The sequence below is a fragment of the Lissotriton vulgaris genome, chromosome 4_1 (genome assembly GCF_964263255.1).
Source record: "Lissotriton vulgaris chromosome 4_1, aLisVul1.2, whole genome shotgun sequence".
In the NCBI taxonomy this organism is placed as follows: Eukaryota; Metazoa; Chordata; class Amphibia; order Caudata; family Salamandridae; genus Lissotriton; species Lissotriton vulgaris.
This window is the reverse complement of record NC_141691.1, coordinates 1,692,713,992-1,692,730,334: the sequence shown is the minus strand read 5'-3', so window position 1 is coordinate 1,692,730,334 and position 16,343 is coordinate 1,692,713,992. Positions and strand designations below refer to the sequence as shown.

At 44.3% G+C, this 16,343-nt stretch overlaps 1 protein-coding gene across 1 annotated transcript in view; it reads right to left on the bottom strand.

The window, feature by feature from the left end:
- The window catches only part of LOC147724410 (Y+L amino acid transporter 2-like), a 507,321-nt gene that overhangs the window by 440,044 nt on the left and 50,934 nt on the right, over positions 1-16,343 (bottom strand). The window contains exon 3 of the mRNA XM_086918041.1: positions 15,439-15,564. Coding sequence (XP_086774167.1) covers positions 15,439-15,564 — 126 coding nt within the window. The remainder of the gene's footprint in view (positions 1-15,438; positions 15,565-16,343) is intronic.

Sequence of the window (16,343 nt, the reverse complement as noted above, 5' to 3'; positions counted from 1 at the left end):
CATATGAACCTATAAGTCACTCCTATGGCTGGCCTTGCAATCCTGAAGGCAGAGTGCTTGGTTGTGCATGAGCTGGACCCCTCTGCAGCTTTTGGAATCCCTTCTCTGTAGCTGTTCTGTGATACAGTCATACTATATACTCTTAAGTGCATTATAACCTTGCCGTAAATCCTAACTTTGGGATGGCTGCATCAAAACATGTCGTGTTTGCTGTCAAACACTTTGGAATCCTATCCCCGCCAGTCCTGGCAGCGGGGGTAGAATTTCACCCTTCTAGAGGGAGAAGACGTGTACACACTGGTCTAACCAGTAATAGTTCAAAAGAGCCCCAGCATTACAAAATGGATGCTGCTGCAACACACACAAGTCTGACCTCCTACTGCTGGACGAAACTCTGACAGGGAAGCCTGGACAATAGGTTTCCTGTCACAGGGAGGTGTAACCACCTACCCAGACAGGCTTTAGTGTATTGGGGCAGGGCGGGTGCATTCAGTGAATGCTTTTCAGACAGTGCTGGCGGCCCACCTGGTGCCCCTGTGCATATCCCAGTTCAAACCAGTTGCTGGGGCAGGCAGCCCCGCTTTGGTGCGAAACTGGTCAAAGGGGAAGGGGTCACCACACCCTCCCCTGGTCCTCCCATAGGTGGGACCTTAGAGTTAGTCCAACCCTTAAAACTTACTTATAAGTATAGAAACCCAGTCCTTAATACTGTAGATTATCCTGGACAAAACTCTGCAACATATATCTTGGAACTTCGACATTCTATATCGAGTAGAAGACGGAATAATCTCCTTTGCGGTCAAGGAGTGACTCCCCTGTTCGAACAGGCACCAAAGAAGCATCTTGCCGGTCTGCATTTTCAAGGCTCCCGCCAGATCCTGAAGGATTTGCGACACAGGACACAGACTTCCAGACATCTCAGAGGCTGACACGAGATTCCAGCAAAGCTGATACCTGCAGGCATCACGAGAGACGTGGGACAATAACTCCTAGAAACTGTGCACATTTGCTAGTGCACCTACTTTCCGAGCTTTCCCGAAGTTGTGCATTAGGCTACTTGTAGTCCACGCCCTGAGCACCATTTGCCCCAAAGATTGTGGGCCTACACTCCACGAGTATTCCGTGGGCCCACTTCGAGCATTTCTGCTCGAGGCCCCTTTGTGATCCCTGGTCCGTTGACTCATGGGTCCCCACGAAGGTAACTCTTTTGTTTCTTGGGCTTCCCTGCTTGCTCAAGACGTGCCCTGACTCCCCTCCAAAGGGTGAGCCCCTTAGACCTTGCTGGTCTGCTCTGAAGCCAATCTTTGCTTTCTGTGTGGGTTGCTGTTGCCACGGCTTGTTGGGTCCCATCCAGATACTGACACTGCAGCACTCGACTTCCGATGTGGGACAGTTCGAATCCAGCTCCTGTTTGCCGTTGACGCCTCCTGGTCCTCCTGGCTGAAGAGTCAAGCATTACCTTCTGCTCCTGAAATCACCAACATCGGTTGGCATCTTGTCATCACCTTCCTGGTCACTGGCAAGTGACCCAGACTCTGTCCCCTCTGCTTTCAGGTTCTTCAGATCTTCGATCCACCCTTGGATCCATCCGGACACTCTTCACCTGGTCGCCTGCAGCACTTCTTGGCAGCTCGCCATAGGAAACGACGTCGAAACCCGACACAAAAAGACACCTATGCACCTGGCTTCCCTGGGTAAGGTAACACGAGTACTTCGGTGCTCCCGTGGGTCTTGACTCTCGAACTGTCCAGTACTGAAGGGGTTTGTTCCTAGTCCACTGCTAAGTGTCCCTAATCTCTAAAATTCTAACCACAACCTTCTCAATGGAAGTCAATGGTGATTTGCGGCTGTGTTTAGACACTGAATGCGTCCCCGTGGGTCTCCTGTGTCCCTACCTTGGGTGGTCCCTGGTTGCCCCAGCGGTTCTACAGGCCCTAGGCCTTGTCTCTATGACTGTAGTGGTACTTATACCACTTTCTTAGTATATGGTTTGTGAGTCCCCTAGAGCTTACCGTATACTGTGCTAATTTGCTGTGTGCTAAATAAGTTTACTGTATGTACTTTTGCCTCTAGCCTCATAAAGAGATTAGAGGGATGTGTTTAAATTAAATACATATATTTTATATATATACCTGGTGTGGTTCTCCTTTCATTTGGTCATTCACCAGAATATAGACTGGTAAAACAAGCTGCTTTACATTCCTTCAAGACTTAGCCTGAAGGATGCTCTCCACAACTACCACTAGTATAGCTTTCTATATAGGTTGTCTTTAAACCTACCGTCAATGAGGGTCGTTTGGAGTGGTGCAAGGTGCCTACTAGGATAGTGGACAGCATATGCTAGGCCAACTTCTCACAACCCCCACATCTGGTTTTGGAAAGTTCTTCCCTTCTCTGCCCAGGCATTAGGAAATCTGGGGTGACAAAGGACTGGTGTCAGGTTCCTTTGTGTGAGTGAGCTGGAGGTCACTTTTGAGAGAACCTAACGTTTGGATACGATAACCTTTTGGTAGAAAAAGATTGTCCGTCTGAGTTAGTTATGGAGTGCCCTAAAGGGGAAGATGCATTTTACCAGCTTTCTCCGACCTCGTTCCAGAGTCACTAAAACATTCATACTCGCCGGAGTGGGCGTTAGCACTAGCTCCCGCACTTTACCACAATGTTGTAGGATAGGATGCTGAGCCACCTCATCATGAAATCAAATTAAAATCTACTCCTACACCACAGAGGCAGAACCTAATAAAACATGATGCAAAGAAACAAGTCAGGGAGATCTTAGGTCAACCTGAATTCCAAGGTGTGTTTGAGAATTGCACTTTTATGAATAATCGTTTGTTTCCGGTAATGAAACCCGACAATTCCTACTGTCTAATTTTAGACTACAGGCATTTGAACACATGCACATGAACATTTGCAGTACGAAATGCACACAGTGCTGCATTAATGATTAACATTGTGCGGAAGAAATACAAAACTATGCTAGATAGCGCAAATGGATTCTTTTGCCAAATTATAGCGCTTGGAAGCAGATATTTCACAGCATTCTAAGCCCTCAGCTCCAATTCTGTAGACTGCCCCAAAGGTATAAGAATAGCCACGGGTTGTTCTCAGCAAGACTAACAGAGTTACTTCAAAATTGTGATAAGGAGGCATTATCCCACGTAGATCATATTTATGTGACGGACAGTGAGTTATTGGAACACTTGAACATGGTGAACAACATAATTTTGGGGTTTGCCATTGTAGGCTATAAATGTAACTTTAAAAAATCAAAAATTGCCCACCTCAATGTCCTATTTTTGGGATATGAATTATCAAGGGAAGGAAAAAGCCTGGCAGCTAATTATTTTGAAAAATGTATGCTGCTCCAAACTCCGAAAACTCTGAAAGGTTTATAGTCCATTTTAGGATTCCGAAATTTTGGCAGAACATTCATTCTGGATTATGCAGAAAGGTTTAAACCTTTCAATGACCTAATCAGACCTGATTTTTCAGTCCAACATTGGCCACAGGAACATACAGAAATGTTCTGTTCCGTACAAGCTGACATGATACCTTCCACATAGTTATACACACGTCTAAATACCACAAATTAGGTGATCCGTGTAGTCCTGGGTCAACCAGTTTACACTTCCCCCACCTTCAATGAAGGCAAAACGGTACCCATAGCATACAAATCACATTTATAGACAAATGCTGAGATGCGTTTTGCATCCACAGAAAATATACTAACAGCAGTACAAACTGCTGTAGTGGGAGAAAGAGCACTAGCACAGGGGAAACACATAATTGTCATGATTCCAGTACCAACCTTAGAGGATGTTACCAAAGCAAGCATTCCAAACGCAAAAGCACTGCATCTGCGATGGATATAATGGGCTAATTCTCTAACTGCAAAAGATGTAGACTACAAATGTTATTCTACATTAAAAACACAAGTATTTCTGCAGTATCAACAAGAATCTCCTCTCCCGTATAAAATAATGCCTCTAGATCAGTATGAATACATAATTTACATTGACGGATCTGCCCAGCCTGCTGTAGCAATACAGCACAGCAATACAGCACAACATGTTTGATTGCAAAGCGAAGTATGCGGGACCGCAAATTCCGTACTAGCAATAAACAGATGCAGTCTCTATGAGATTGCATGGCGCAGCTGGCAGAACTAAAAGCCCAGATACTAGAACTAAAAAAATATGGATAGGGAATACCCCACACTCATTGTGTGCAATTCGTTTTATTGTGTCCAGTCATACAATGAATATCTTCACTATTAGGGCTAGAATGGGTTTCAAGATTCCAAAGGTTGCACTATAAAGCACAAATTGCTGTGGGAGCAGGTGACAGAGCTGAAAAATGCTTGCCATGGGCTCATGTCATTCACACATTGAGTCATTTGCATGATGGTGTGCACGTTGAAGGGAATTCACTGGCTAATTAAGCCACCAAGGGGACAGTGTGAACTGCTGCCATTGCTGCAATCACTCGTTCTAGCATGAGGATAGACAGACAGATAATGATAGCTGTGAACGCTACGTGCAACCGCTCAGCCTTGTGAAAAGGTTTTCCACTCAAGTACTCCTACCAGTTTGATGCACAAAATATTCAGTATGCTCAAATTATAGGAGTGGGGATAGAGTAATACGAAACAAGGATATAACAATCAGGGGGTTGTGAAGCACGGCTACTCACCTGTGAGGGTCTCAAGGCACGGGTGGGTGGGGGGGCGGCTCCGTTGGGTGCTGGTATCATCTGAAGAGCCAAGTCGTGAGGTCCTTCCTGAACTGGAGCAGTGTAGGGCTTTGCCGGAGGTGGAGTGGGAGGTCATTCCAGGTCTTGGATGCGATGTAGAAGAAGGACTTTCCACCCATTCTAGGCATGTAGATGCGTGGGATGGTCGCCAGGGAGAGGTCGACTGATTGGTGGTTTCTCTTGGGGTCTTGGAAGGAAAGGCGGTTGTTTAGGTATGCTGGTCAATGTTGTGGAGGGCCTTGAATGCATGTGTGAGGAGCTTGAAGGTTATTCTTCTTTCGGTGACGAGCCAGTGGAGATCGCAGAGGTGCTGGGTGAGTTGGTTTTGACAAGGGGTGTCTAGGATTAGTCTTACCGCGGTGTTCTGGATGGTCTGGAGCTTGCAGAGGAGTTTTTGGTTGATTCTGGTATAGAGGGTGTTGCCGTAGTCCAGTCTTCTAGTGATGAGGGCGTGCATGACCAAATTTCAAGATTCACAGGGGATCCATTTGAATGTTTTTCGGACTATGCTGAGTGTGTTGAAGCAGACCGAGGATACAGTGTGATCTGGTGGTTTATAGTGAGTGATGAGTTCAGTATGATACTGTGGTTTTGTGCATGGTCTGTCGGGTAGGGAGGTTTCTGAGGGCGGGGGGCAACCAGGTGTTGTCCCATTTTGAGGGGGTGGAGCCTGGGATGAGGAGTTCTGTTTTCTCTGAGTTTAGTTTCAGGCACCTCTTCTTCGTCCATGTTGCACCGGCTTTCATCCCTTCTTGGAAATTGTGCCTGGTGATGCTGGGTTCCTTGGTGAGGGAGAGGATGAGCTGGGTGTCATCGGCATAAGACACAATGTTGAGTCCATGGTTTCTGAATTGGGTTGCGAGGGGGGCCATGTAGATGTTGAAGAGGGTGGGGCTGATGCACAAAATATTCTGTTTGCTCAAATTCCAAGGGTGGGGGATAGAGTAATACAAAACATGGATCAATCAGTCATTCAATCAAGGGTTTGTGAAGCACAGCTACTCACCTGTGAGTGTCTCAAGGTGCTGGGGGAGTGGCTCCATTGGGTGCCGGGATCATCTCAAGAGCCATGTCTTGAAGTCCTTCCTGAACTTGAGCAGTATAGGGCTTTGCTGGAGGTGGAGCGGGAGGTCATTCCAGATCTTGGCTGTGAGGTTTCTCTTGGGGGCATGAAAGGAGAGGAGGTTGTTTAGGTATGCCAATCCGATGTTGTGGAGGGCCTTGTATGTGTGCATCTGTCTGGGGGACTAAAGATTGGCAAGTTCAGGAAACTGAGGCCTTATTTAGAGAATGTCTAATACCACATGAAATCATTTTCCTGACTGATACAGTGCAACAGACTTCCCATTTTGGACTAGCCAAGATCAAGGATTCCCTCACTTACACACTTGTAGTGTGCTCACAGTGGGGATACATTAGATGCCATACTACAGAACGGTTCCTACAATTCATTTGACCCCATTTGGAAGGGATGTTTGGTTTGGCCTATCGACATAAATAGGAGTCAGTCAAGATTCAGGGGTACCACAGAAGGGTTTAGTATCCATAGGCCCGATAAGCACTATGTACAATCACAACACACAGGGGTGGTAACATCAAACAGTGTTGGGAAGTTATGCCTAAAGTGGCTAAAGACCTCAACACTATCCCAAGTGAAACAACACATATCCCTTCTCTCGGATGACATCTATCTTAGGGATTCTTTTTAGGTCCCCAGAAGCCTCGACAAAAGCGCTTCTTGGATACTATTTAGAACAAGATATGGAAAGTCTCCCAGCAGGAGGCTGCTGAGAGGTTGCATGAGATAGACAGGATTAACCTAGAAAAGGCTTTGGCTGTGGTTGACAATTATGTGACCACACTAAGATCCAGGATATATTCAAGGGGCAGCATTGTGTCTTCTCCTATAGATATAATGGAACAGGATCTGTCTATTCTACAACATGGACAATTTCAATTGCAATCCATTCTATTATTGAGCTGGGTACTACAATCATTGCGTTCTGGCCATGTACGACTCTGTTCTCTGTATACAACCTGACGGAGAGACAGATGGTAATGGCACGAAGAGATGCAAAATATTCTGTGTTGCAGATTGAAAAATTGGGCCCAATTTCCTTTCACCATGGCTGAGTCCCCTTCCACAGAATGGTTAATCCATGGCTATATTACACTGCCTGTAACAACATTCCAATTTCAATACTGTCTACAGTATCACCAGGTAGGCAGATATGAAGCGCTGAGAGACGAATACATATAGGAGTACTGGGAATTACCATACAGATTTCGATGCAGGAATGGGGACACTGACCTTTTTCTAGGTGGTCCAACTGTGAAGGTACCTTAAGTGGATCTCTAGTTTGTAAAGACATTTTACTTCAAGGAGCCTGTAATACTTTGGTTGCCAACTTTTCAAGTCACTTGAAGGGTTCCCCAGCTGCCATGAATCATCCGGTGTTTGAGTTGCTTTCGAATGGGAGCTATTGGATGCTGAGTGATCAAGGCTGCTGTGGGATGGTACCAGGCATTGCCTATCTAGTTACAGTTAGTTCCAGGGCTTAGCTGTTGTATGCAAGTATTGTTTCCACTGACCCACACAGTTAGGGAGGCAACACTATGGCTTTCATTAAATGTTTCCTTTATACGGTTTGATTCTCTTAGCAAACTGAAAGCCATGCTTTTTTAGAAGGATGTGGCCTTAACCTCAGCCCAAAAAACCTTTGATCTCCGGGTTGCACGGTCCTCATCTGAGATACAGGCACTTGTATGTACGAACTTCCCACTCCATTTTGGGGAAATGGTTCATTGTATATTTAACATGTCTGATACAAGAAAGGTTGTGCTCTTATTTAAACCTATAGGTTCTGGACTATTGAGCACCTTTCAGACAATCTTCGGTGTTATTCCAGCATTCATACACTCCGTATTGGGAAACATTTTTGGAGGGCTTTTGCTGGTCCTACTGCTTATAGAAGGTATCCTGGGTTTATTTTCCTGCTACACAATGGAATGCCCAGTACCTCGAGAGATGGAAAAAGTACTGCTGGTGTGACGTTACTGTGAACTCATGGTACCCCATCTGGGCACACCTTGGCTTTGGAAGCTAAGCAAGCATTGGTTCCTATTATTCAGATCAGTATGAGTTGACTGCATCTTGCCTGTGCTCCACAGCCTATTCTGTGGATACAAATTCGTGTTGGTTATGTATCTGACCCTTCCATCGGTTGTACCACTGGGCATAGACATACTAGTGGACCCCTTAAAGGCCCACATGTATCAGTGCCCTCAGGGTATTCCCATGCTGATGACGGGATGATGCTTAAGCTCCTGGCGGTAAGGATAGCAGCCCTACAGCAGGCTCACAGATATTGAATGTTTCCTCAGCAGTTACTGTGGGAACTGAAAAAGATCCCCCTTGTTCCATTGACCTGATACAAGAGGTATTACAGGGACCATCTTCTGCAAATGTGAGTGACAGTGATGTTGTGTCTCCCACACAGGACACCTTAACATTTGTCTCTCTGTGTAATCGGAACAATTCAGCCTTTTTTCCAAAACAAGCCAAATTGGAAAGCAAAACATTGCTTTATTTTACTTTTTCTAATCTCACTGAGCACCATGGCTTTGGATGTGCTCAGTTGGTCTAACAATACATTGACTCTTCAGGGGACTTGTAGAGCTTTTACATTTTAATAGCTTTGTTTTTTACATATACCATGTATTAGATGTTTTTAGACACTGTTTTTTATGACAATGTTTTTATACTTTTCAGCAGGCATGCTTTTAACATTAGTTGATCTTCGGATGAGGAGTGGGTGTTATGTACCCCAAACTAGGCCTAACATACTCTGTATAAAAGTCATTGTCATCTTCATCCTAGGGCTATAGAACTACTTTGTATAATTGCAGGTATTGATTTAGGCTTGTTTACATAATCATTCTCACAACGTATCGATTTCGGTAGGAACCCCAAGGCTATCTGTATGGTATAAAGCAAACAAACCTTCCTTAAATAGACAGAGGAGCAGCTGACACAAGACACTGAGGTCCCAGTCTGCCGATGTTATAACATGCAGCAGTCTGACATCGCTTGCGGGGTGTCCAACTCAAGACTAAGGCGGGGTCCTTCATTCTACCCCCATCAGGTAATGGGGTTGGCTCATTCCTAGAGGATTCTTGGCTTTACACCCACCTACATGCTAGGTACACTTAGGTACACTTAGTTAGGGTCAGCATCATAGGTGTACGTTGATTACCCTCATGTATATATGCCTGCATATATTCACTGTTTTAGCTCCAAGGTAGAACTTTAGCTTTCATTTAGTCTGTTGGTGCTTGTAATCGTATACATTTGCTTCTGTCTAATGGTTGATAGTTGCCAGAAACTATTCGCTCCTTGGTAAGTTAGGAGGCGTATGCTGGCACTGTGAGCTAGCAGGCCTAAAGGCTAACATCCCTTGGGAGTGTCTGAAATCAGTCTTGAAAGAAATTCTTCAGTTTATGTTGTCTAAACGTGCAAATCATATGTACCTTTAGGAATTACACAACACATCTGTGTCCTTCAGCCAGGATACTCTGGATTTATGAGCCACCGGTAATTGTGTCTGGACGGTTACGCTGGGAAGCGTGGGGCAGAGACTCGGTTCACATATGTTTGCAGCGTACTCTCAGTTCTCCTGCTGTGCTGTTGCCAGGTCATCTTTTTTTCACCTCAATGGCTTGTTCGTGTGTATAGATGCACTCCATCAGTGGCCTAAGTCTTATTGAGAACGCATTTCAATGCTTGCCACTCTTGATGTTCCTTCCTGAGCTTGGTCGGTCATCAGATTCCCAGTGTGAACCGACAGGTCACACTTATTTCTCTTTTTTCTCTTGGTGCATCCGCATGCACCTTTCTTCAAATTAGGGTGTTGAACTTTCATAATGCTTGAGTGTCTTCTCCTTCTGGGTGCAGCAGTGTGCACCTCCTTTGGGACCACTAACGGGGCCTCTCAGCGGTTGACTGTCACTGCAGTCCAGCCATTGCCATCTGGTGTTGGGCACTGGCTTGGTGATGATCAGGGCAGAAAATGATCCGATTTTCCTTTTCTTCTCTAGTGTTCTGTGGTGCCAGGCCACACGTTGAATGTTCCCTCTTTCCAGATCTTCTTGGAGCTACAACTCCATGATGTTCCCTCTCCTGGGACCTTCTATGAACGCCTACTCAGTGTCAAGTAGGGAGCGTTGGTTCTGCCGCACTTTCTCTGGGTGGTGCAGGGCTTGCACCTTGAGGATTTGCTGCCATTAGGCATGCTTCATCTGGGAATCTTGACCGAGGACATCCTTATTAATCATGATATTTACATCTTTAGTCCATACGTTGTGCTAGCAGTGCACTGAATCTAATGACCCAAGTTTGAAACCTTGAATCACATTCTGTGCTCTTGAAGAAAGATTACCTGGTGCAGAACTATTGCGCACAAGCACGAAAAGCAGTTATTTCAATTTGAAGGCCGTGTTGGATACAGTGAGTCAGGGCCATGCAGGGCCCCTGTGAGTGCTGTTGGGTTCTGATGCTTTAGCGTTCATCCAAGTTTGCCAACAAGCTAGCACATGTTTCAATACCTGGAAGCTTAATACTATTACAGAGAAAATTGAAGGCTTCATGAAACGAAAGAGTGAACTTACTCCTTAGCCAGATTATATATTGGACTGACTATCAGCTGAGGGATGCATTTTCTGTCAGCTGGTGCAGTACCACTGCCTGCCAGCAGGACAGAAAAAAAGAGCCCAGGTAGCAGGAAAGCCTTGTTTCTGCCTGTGTTAGAGCACCAATAACAGAAAACAGATGACTGCTCCTGGCAGATGGCTGACCCTCTCAGAGGACCATATCCAGCAATGAAGGGGTGACATATTTTCACAATAGCTTGGCCCTGAGAGTATCGACCTTCCTAGCAAGTAGCAAGCCACAAGGGAGTGTCTTCTAGGATGCCTCTGTGAATGGCAGTGAATTTTTTGTACTGGAGTGCTGTTTTCCTCTTGCGGTCAGGATGCAGACGCCCAAGGGGATAAATCCTGTGCCCCCTTCAGGGCTTCAATTCTTTGAAGCTTCAGTCCTGACTACCTTGAGCGAGGCGGGGAGCTGCAGCTCTCCTGCAGGGACTTGGGTCGGGTGGGAAGAACAGTGATGATCTGTTCTGCTACCACGTTGGAAATTGGTTGAGGCCAGGATTCTTCTGCTCGGCCTGATCTCTCCCACAAATGCCTTTTTCTTGTTGGGCCTCTCTTACCAGGCAGTGCCTCACCAGATGACATGCCCCTTGTGCTCTACTCACAGCCAATTGGCTGTCCAACAGACCACTCGAAGCAAACTGGCAGTCTGCTCATCGCTGGAACACCGCAGGGCATACCCTCAGCTAGTGGTGCTGGAGAGGTTCAGAGTCATGGGGATGTTATTAGGGCACGGTGTAGGCAACTGTCATCACAGTGTAGGCTTTCCTTTCGCCATATCACAGCGTGCAGCAGCATTTGTACCTTGGTTACTGCACCTCTTAGAAGGCAGGGCTGATGTCCTCTGTCACATTTTCTCCATGAGGAAATACTGTGCTCCTGGCTTCACAGCAGGTTGGGTCAGACCCCCTCGTTACCAGTGTAATCCTGTGGGCCCTAGACCCACATGCTCCTAAAATGACACACACAGGCACTAGAAGTGATGGTGTGTAACTGGCCAAAGACACGTGCGTCAGGCACCGTTAATTTGCAGGGTCACCTGACTTGTGATGCCTGTGATGAATGGGTGTGGAGTAAGTGTTTATAAAGCCCCAGAGGAGGAGCTGATTCATTACATGTCAGCAGGATATTACAACCCCTAGCTAACACAGCTACCTGATCCTTTTCTGCCAAAACCTCAAAAGCAGGTCCCTCCTGTCTTGAGTTCCTGAGGTCTGATAATCCTCTGTGGTTTCTGTCCCAGCCCAGGCACAATGTGACAAGCTAACTAAGAGATACATATTTTTGTTCGCCCTTTCCTTTCCCAGGATCTTGCTGGACAGCAGAGTAATTAACTTGAGCCAATAAGCGGGACAAAGGTCAAGAATCTTAATAGGTGCCGAGGCAGGGAATCTCAATAGTTTTTAAAGTGTCATAAGGAGTGTAGAAATTATATTGGGGATCGTAAATCCACACTTGGGATTCATTTTTACCCCTACATTGAATTCTCCATGGACCCTGGAGGTCTACGTAAAGCAAAGCTGTACTTTAGTACGAATATCACCTATAATGAGTAACACTGTTTAAGCATGAGAACCCTACACTATGAGTGCCAACTCAAATAATAAGCCCTACCTCATGTCAGCGCCAATCCTTGAAGGGTCCCTTCTGCCACATGCTACCTTTGCAGATACCAGGCTGCACAAGATGGTAGTGTTAATGTGCCATCTCTCCAGAGCCCCTTACCCTAGCTATACAGCGGTGGCTTTATATTAAAAGACACACAGTGGCGGTTTGGACTCTCCCTCCATTTACTCTGAATTTACAGTGAGTGAGACTCAGGTAGTGAAGCTTGCTCACATTAAAGTCCAAAGATTGGATAGTCTAAAAATACAGGAAGAACCCATTTGCTGCATTCACCCTTGCCAGCTGAAACTAGGGGAGAAGCAAGTCATTGCTCATGGATACTGTTTCCGTCAGCGGCAACAAGTAGCAATGGGTTGCGACCAGATATGCCATTTGCCAGTTGTCTGCCACCTTGGATATCCAAAACTGGTCTTTGTACTTCACCTCACCTAGCTTAACCATTAGGACACCTCTCCCTACAAGGAACCTAGACTGTACTAAAATCCCTCCTAGTTCTATATTGGATGCCCACAGGACACTAAGCGCCTACATTACCTGAGTAGGTATAGGCATACCCTTGCTACATTATGGGTCAAACAACTTTGTGCCCAACATACTCTCCCTGGCAATTGACAGGCATTGTGTTGCAATCAGTGTTGAAGGTAAGATGCGAGCCATTTTAGGGCAGTGCCATTGATACCAGAGCAGTTTCAGTGTCTGGAGTAATGCTTAGTGGTTTACAGTATCAAAAGCCGCTGATAAGTCCAGTAGGATATGTAGGAAAATGTCACCTTCGTCTAAGAATCTGTGAAAGTCATCTGAGATTTCTGTGCAACAGCCTGGCCTAAATCCTGATTGGAAGGTGTCATGGAGGTTGAATGAACTATGTAAACAAAACACAGAATTCGGCAATGGCCTTTCCATGAGAACCGGACGTTGCATATTTTTTAGGCACAAGGAGACTATGTGACTTGTTCAGAATCACAGGATATTGAGCCAAAGCCAGGTTTTAAACCAGGCTCCCTCGTTCTAAAGTCAGCAGCTCTAGCTGCTAGGCCACATCTCCTTTACTTTTTTACCTATACAAAAGTGGTCACACATGCAGGGTGTACAGTAACCCACCTTTCCGATCAAAATCATCACTTTATTGAAGAATTCCAAAGCAGAACAGTAGGAACTGGTTTTCCGGATAACAAAATACTTTCTTCTCACTCCGTGCTCATGTCTTATGCAGCCAATATTTTACAAGTCCATCGAAAAGGCAGTTTTATGGACATAACCAGAAGACATTGACCACGTGTGGTGCACTGTAACCAGTACTCTATTTACATATGAAGAAGACTGATCACTAGCAGCTGGTTGTAACAATAAATAATTAATGAGCTGTTATGATCTCGAACATACTTGCAAGCAACAGAAGTTGAAGCTGACAAAACAAAGCAGTCAATATCACATAAAGGTGAATACACGGTTTTCTGAATGTGTATATTGCAAAAAGCTCACATATTGCAAACTGCTCACATCCACATGCAAGTCTCGACGAATAAAACACAAATTAAAGAACATAGCCTCTTCTGGTCATTCAGTTTTTATGTACTGTTCGCACAGGGCCCTGTAAAATGCATTTTAATCACAGCTCCAATTTGAAGGCACACTAAACAAATGTCAGCACTGCAACAAAAACGTACATGGAAAAAAAACAGCACCAGGTGATTTCTTACAGTGTACTGGAAACACAATGCCACACTTCAATATTAGAATAATAATATAACTTGCAATACAATAAACAGAAGCTTGCACACTAAACATGATGACCTAAACGTGTTTACAAAAATAGTAATTCCTCTTCAAACAGACAAGAATACATTCCCTACATTGCATTCTGAAGTGTCCAGACAAAATGCTGTAACTCAACAGAACAGACACGTCATACGTCTAATCATAGTCTACTGAAGAAATAGGAAACAGAACTGCCACAGACGAAAGCCAATGAAAACAAAGGACGTCCCTTCTGAAGTTAAATGTATGCCATTTAAGAGCTGATCCTCTTTTTCAATTGGCAGGCAAACTAACAAATATTGAAGGAAGGCTGGCCAAAAAGTCCCTATCTCTATATATGTATTATAAAAAACATTAGTCAGTGCAACTAAAGCTGTTTCTTGGTCACACCTAAAATTAACTTAAAAGAAACTCCTTGAAAGTTACTTTTCAGTTTTTTGTTGTTTCTCTGTCTTTCTGAAGAGCAAATGAATTGTCTTTTGACCAGGTGGGGACTCTAGCTCTGATCCTGTAGGGACTGTGTCCAGGAAGCTCGATGAGGTATCAATTCTTTAGTTCATGACCCATTGCTGGTGGATATACCGGCAGAGAGACAGGTGCCTGTGTTTTAAAAGAGTTAGGGCCAGATGTAGGTAAATACCATTTACCGATTCTAAAATATCGAATTTTACCGATTCGGTGTTTTAGAATGGGTAAATGGTATGTAGGTATTAATTCGGTAATTTTTACTGAATCTGTCAAATTCTGTAAATACCGATTCAGTATTTACTGAATCGGTATTCCCCATACATTCCTATGGGCCTCCAGGCCCACAGGAATGAATAGGGGAATACCGATTCGGTAAATACCGAATCGGTAAGGGGGGGAAGACCTACAAGGGTGGCAGGGTGTCACATTGACACCCTGTTGCACCCCTGAATAGTGCATGGGTGCACATGTGGCACACATACATGCCGTGAGGGCATGTATGTCTGCATGGCACTGTTAAAAAAGCAAAAAAGAGTTTTTTTAACGGTTTTTGTTATTTGCCACCAACTTGTAGTTGGTGGTAAATAACGAATCCTTACAGGTGAAAAGCACTCACTTGAGTGCTTCCTACATTTCAGATTCGGTAATTTACTGAATCAGTATTTAAGAATTCGGTACTTTACCGAATTTTTAAATACCGATTCGGTAAATTACCGAATATGAAATGTAGCCACCTACATCCCAAATGCCTAATACCGGTCGGTAACGACCAAAATTTGGTAATTTCGGCCGTTACCGACTGGTATTAGGGTTCCTACATCTGGCCCATAGTGCGTTCTCTGTAACTCTGAGTGCATTCGATCGACATTACATCTCGAGCAGCATACACACAAAATCATAGCTTGATCTCCAACCTGTGTACTAAATATGGGGGGATATACATTTTTTAGACATGTTAATTCACCTGAAATAAGTTTCAAAATCAGTTCTGTGATTTAATACTTAAAATTGATACATGTGGTAGTCATCAAAAGAAGACTAAAGGTAACACGTAAGGAAGTACATTTTTCTGAAACATTTAGCGAGTGTTCAAACATATAAGAAGCGAAAAATGTACCTCACCTTGGCATAATCGTACAAAACCAACTGATATAATCACGATGAGCCCAATGACTTTTCCATAAGTGAAAATATCTTGTACCTGTGTTGCCCATTTCACTTTAACACAGTTAATAAATGTTAACATACCTGAAAAAAGCATCACAAAATGCAGTGGTTAGGTGGTGTAACGTTCCCAGGAAAATGCATACTAGCAAATATGTACTGCACTCAATTCCACAGCAAAACTGAATTTATTCACATCAGCCACTAGGAACTTTATGAACAGTGATTACAATGGATAAATCAGGAACAGTGAAACTAAGCAATAACATCTCCTACTCTTTTTTAAAAAAGTCTTGAATTTCTTTTGCAATTTTATTATTATTATAGTCCTCTGTACGTCATGATAGCTGGAAGCATTTTTGTACTTGTGCACATATATCTTGACACGCTCCTAATGTCTTAATGCACAACCTTCGACAGCCACATCCATGTATGTGCCCACCTTGAGATCAATAGAAATATTCAGATTAGCTAATTAAGTACTTACTTTAAAATCCAATGCCCCTTTTGGAACTCTATTGAAATGGTATACCAATCAATTAATCTTTCTATTGAACAGAGGTATCTGGAGGCCTAGTTTACTGCTTATAGTTCAGCAGGCATTGGAGTCCAATACTCCACACCTACTTATACCTTCCTTACATCCTTCCTTGTAGCAGGCACTTGGCCCAACCACACAAGTGAGCTACCATTTTTATTGGAAGACCTTGGGGAACATTGGGTGGTAGGAAATTTGTGTTGGCCCAGTGATAGCACAATCTTCACCCAAAGAAATTTGAGGAACATATGATTTTGTTAACAAAATTTGAGGTTTGTAGGGGAATCTGGGTAAGAAAACGTTGGGGCATCTATGCAAACCACAC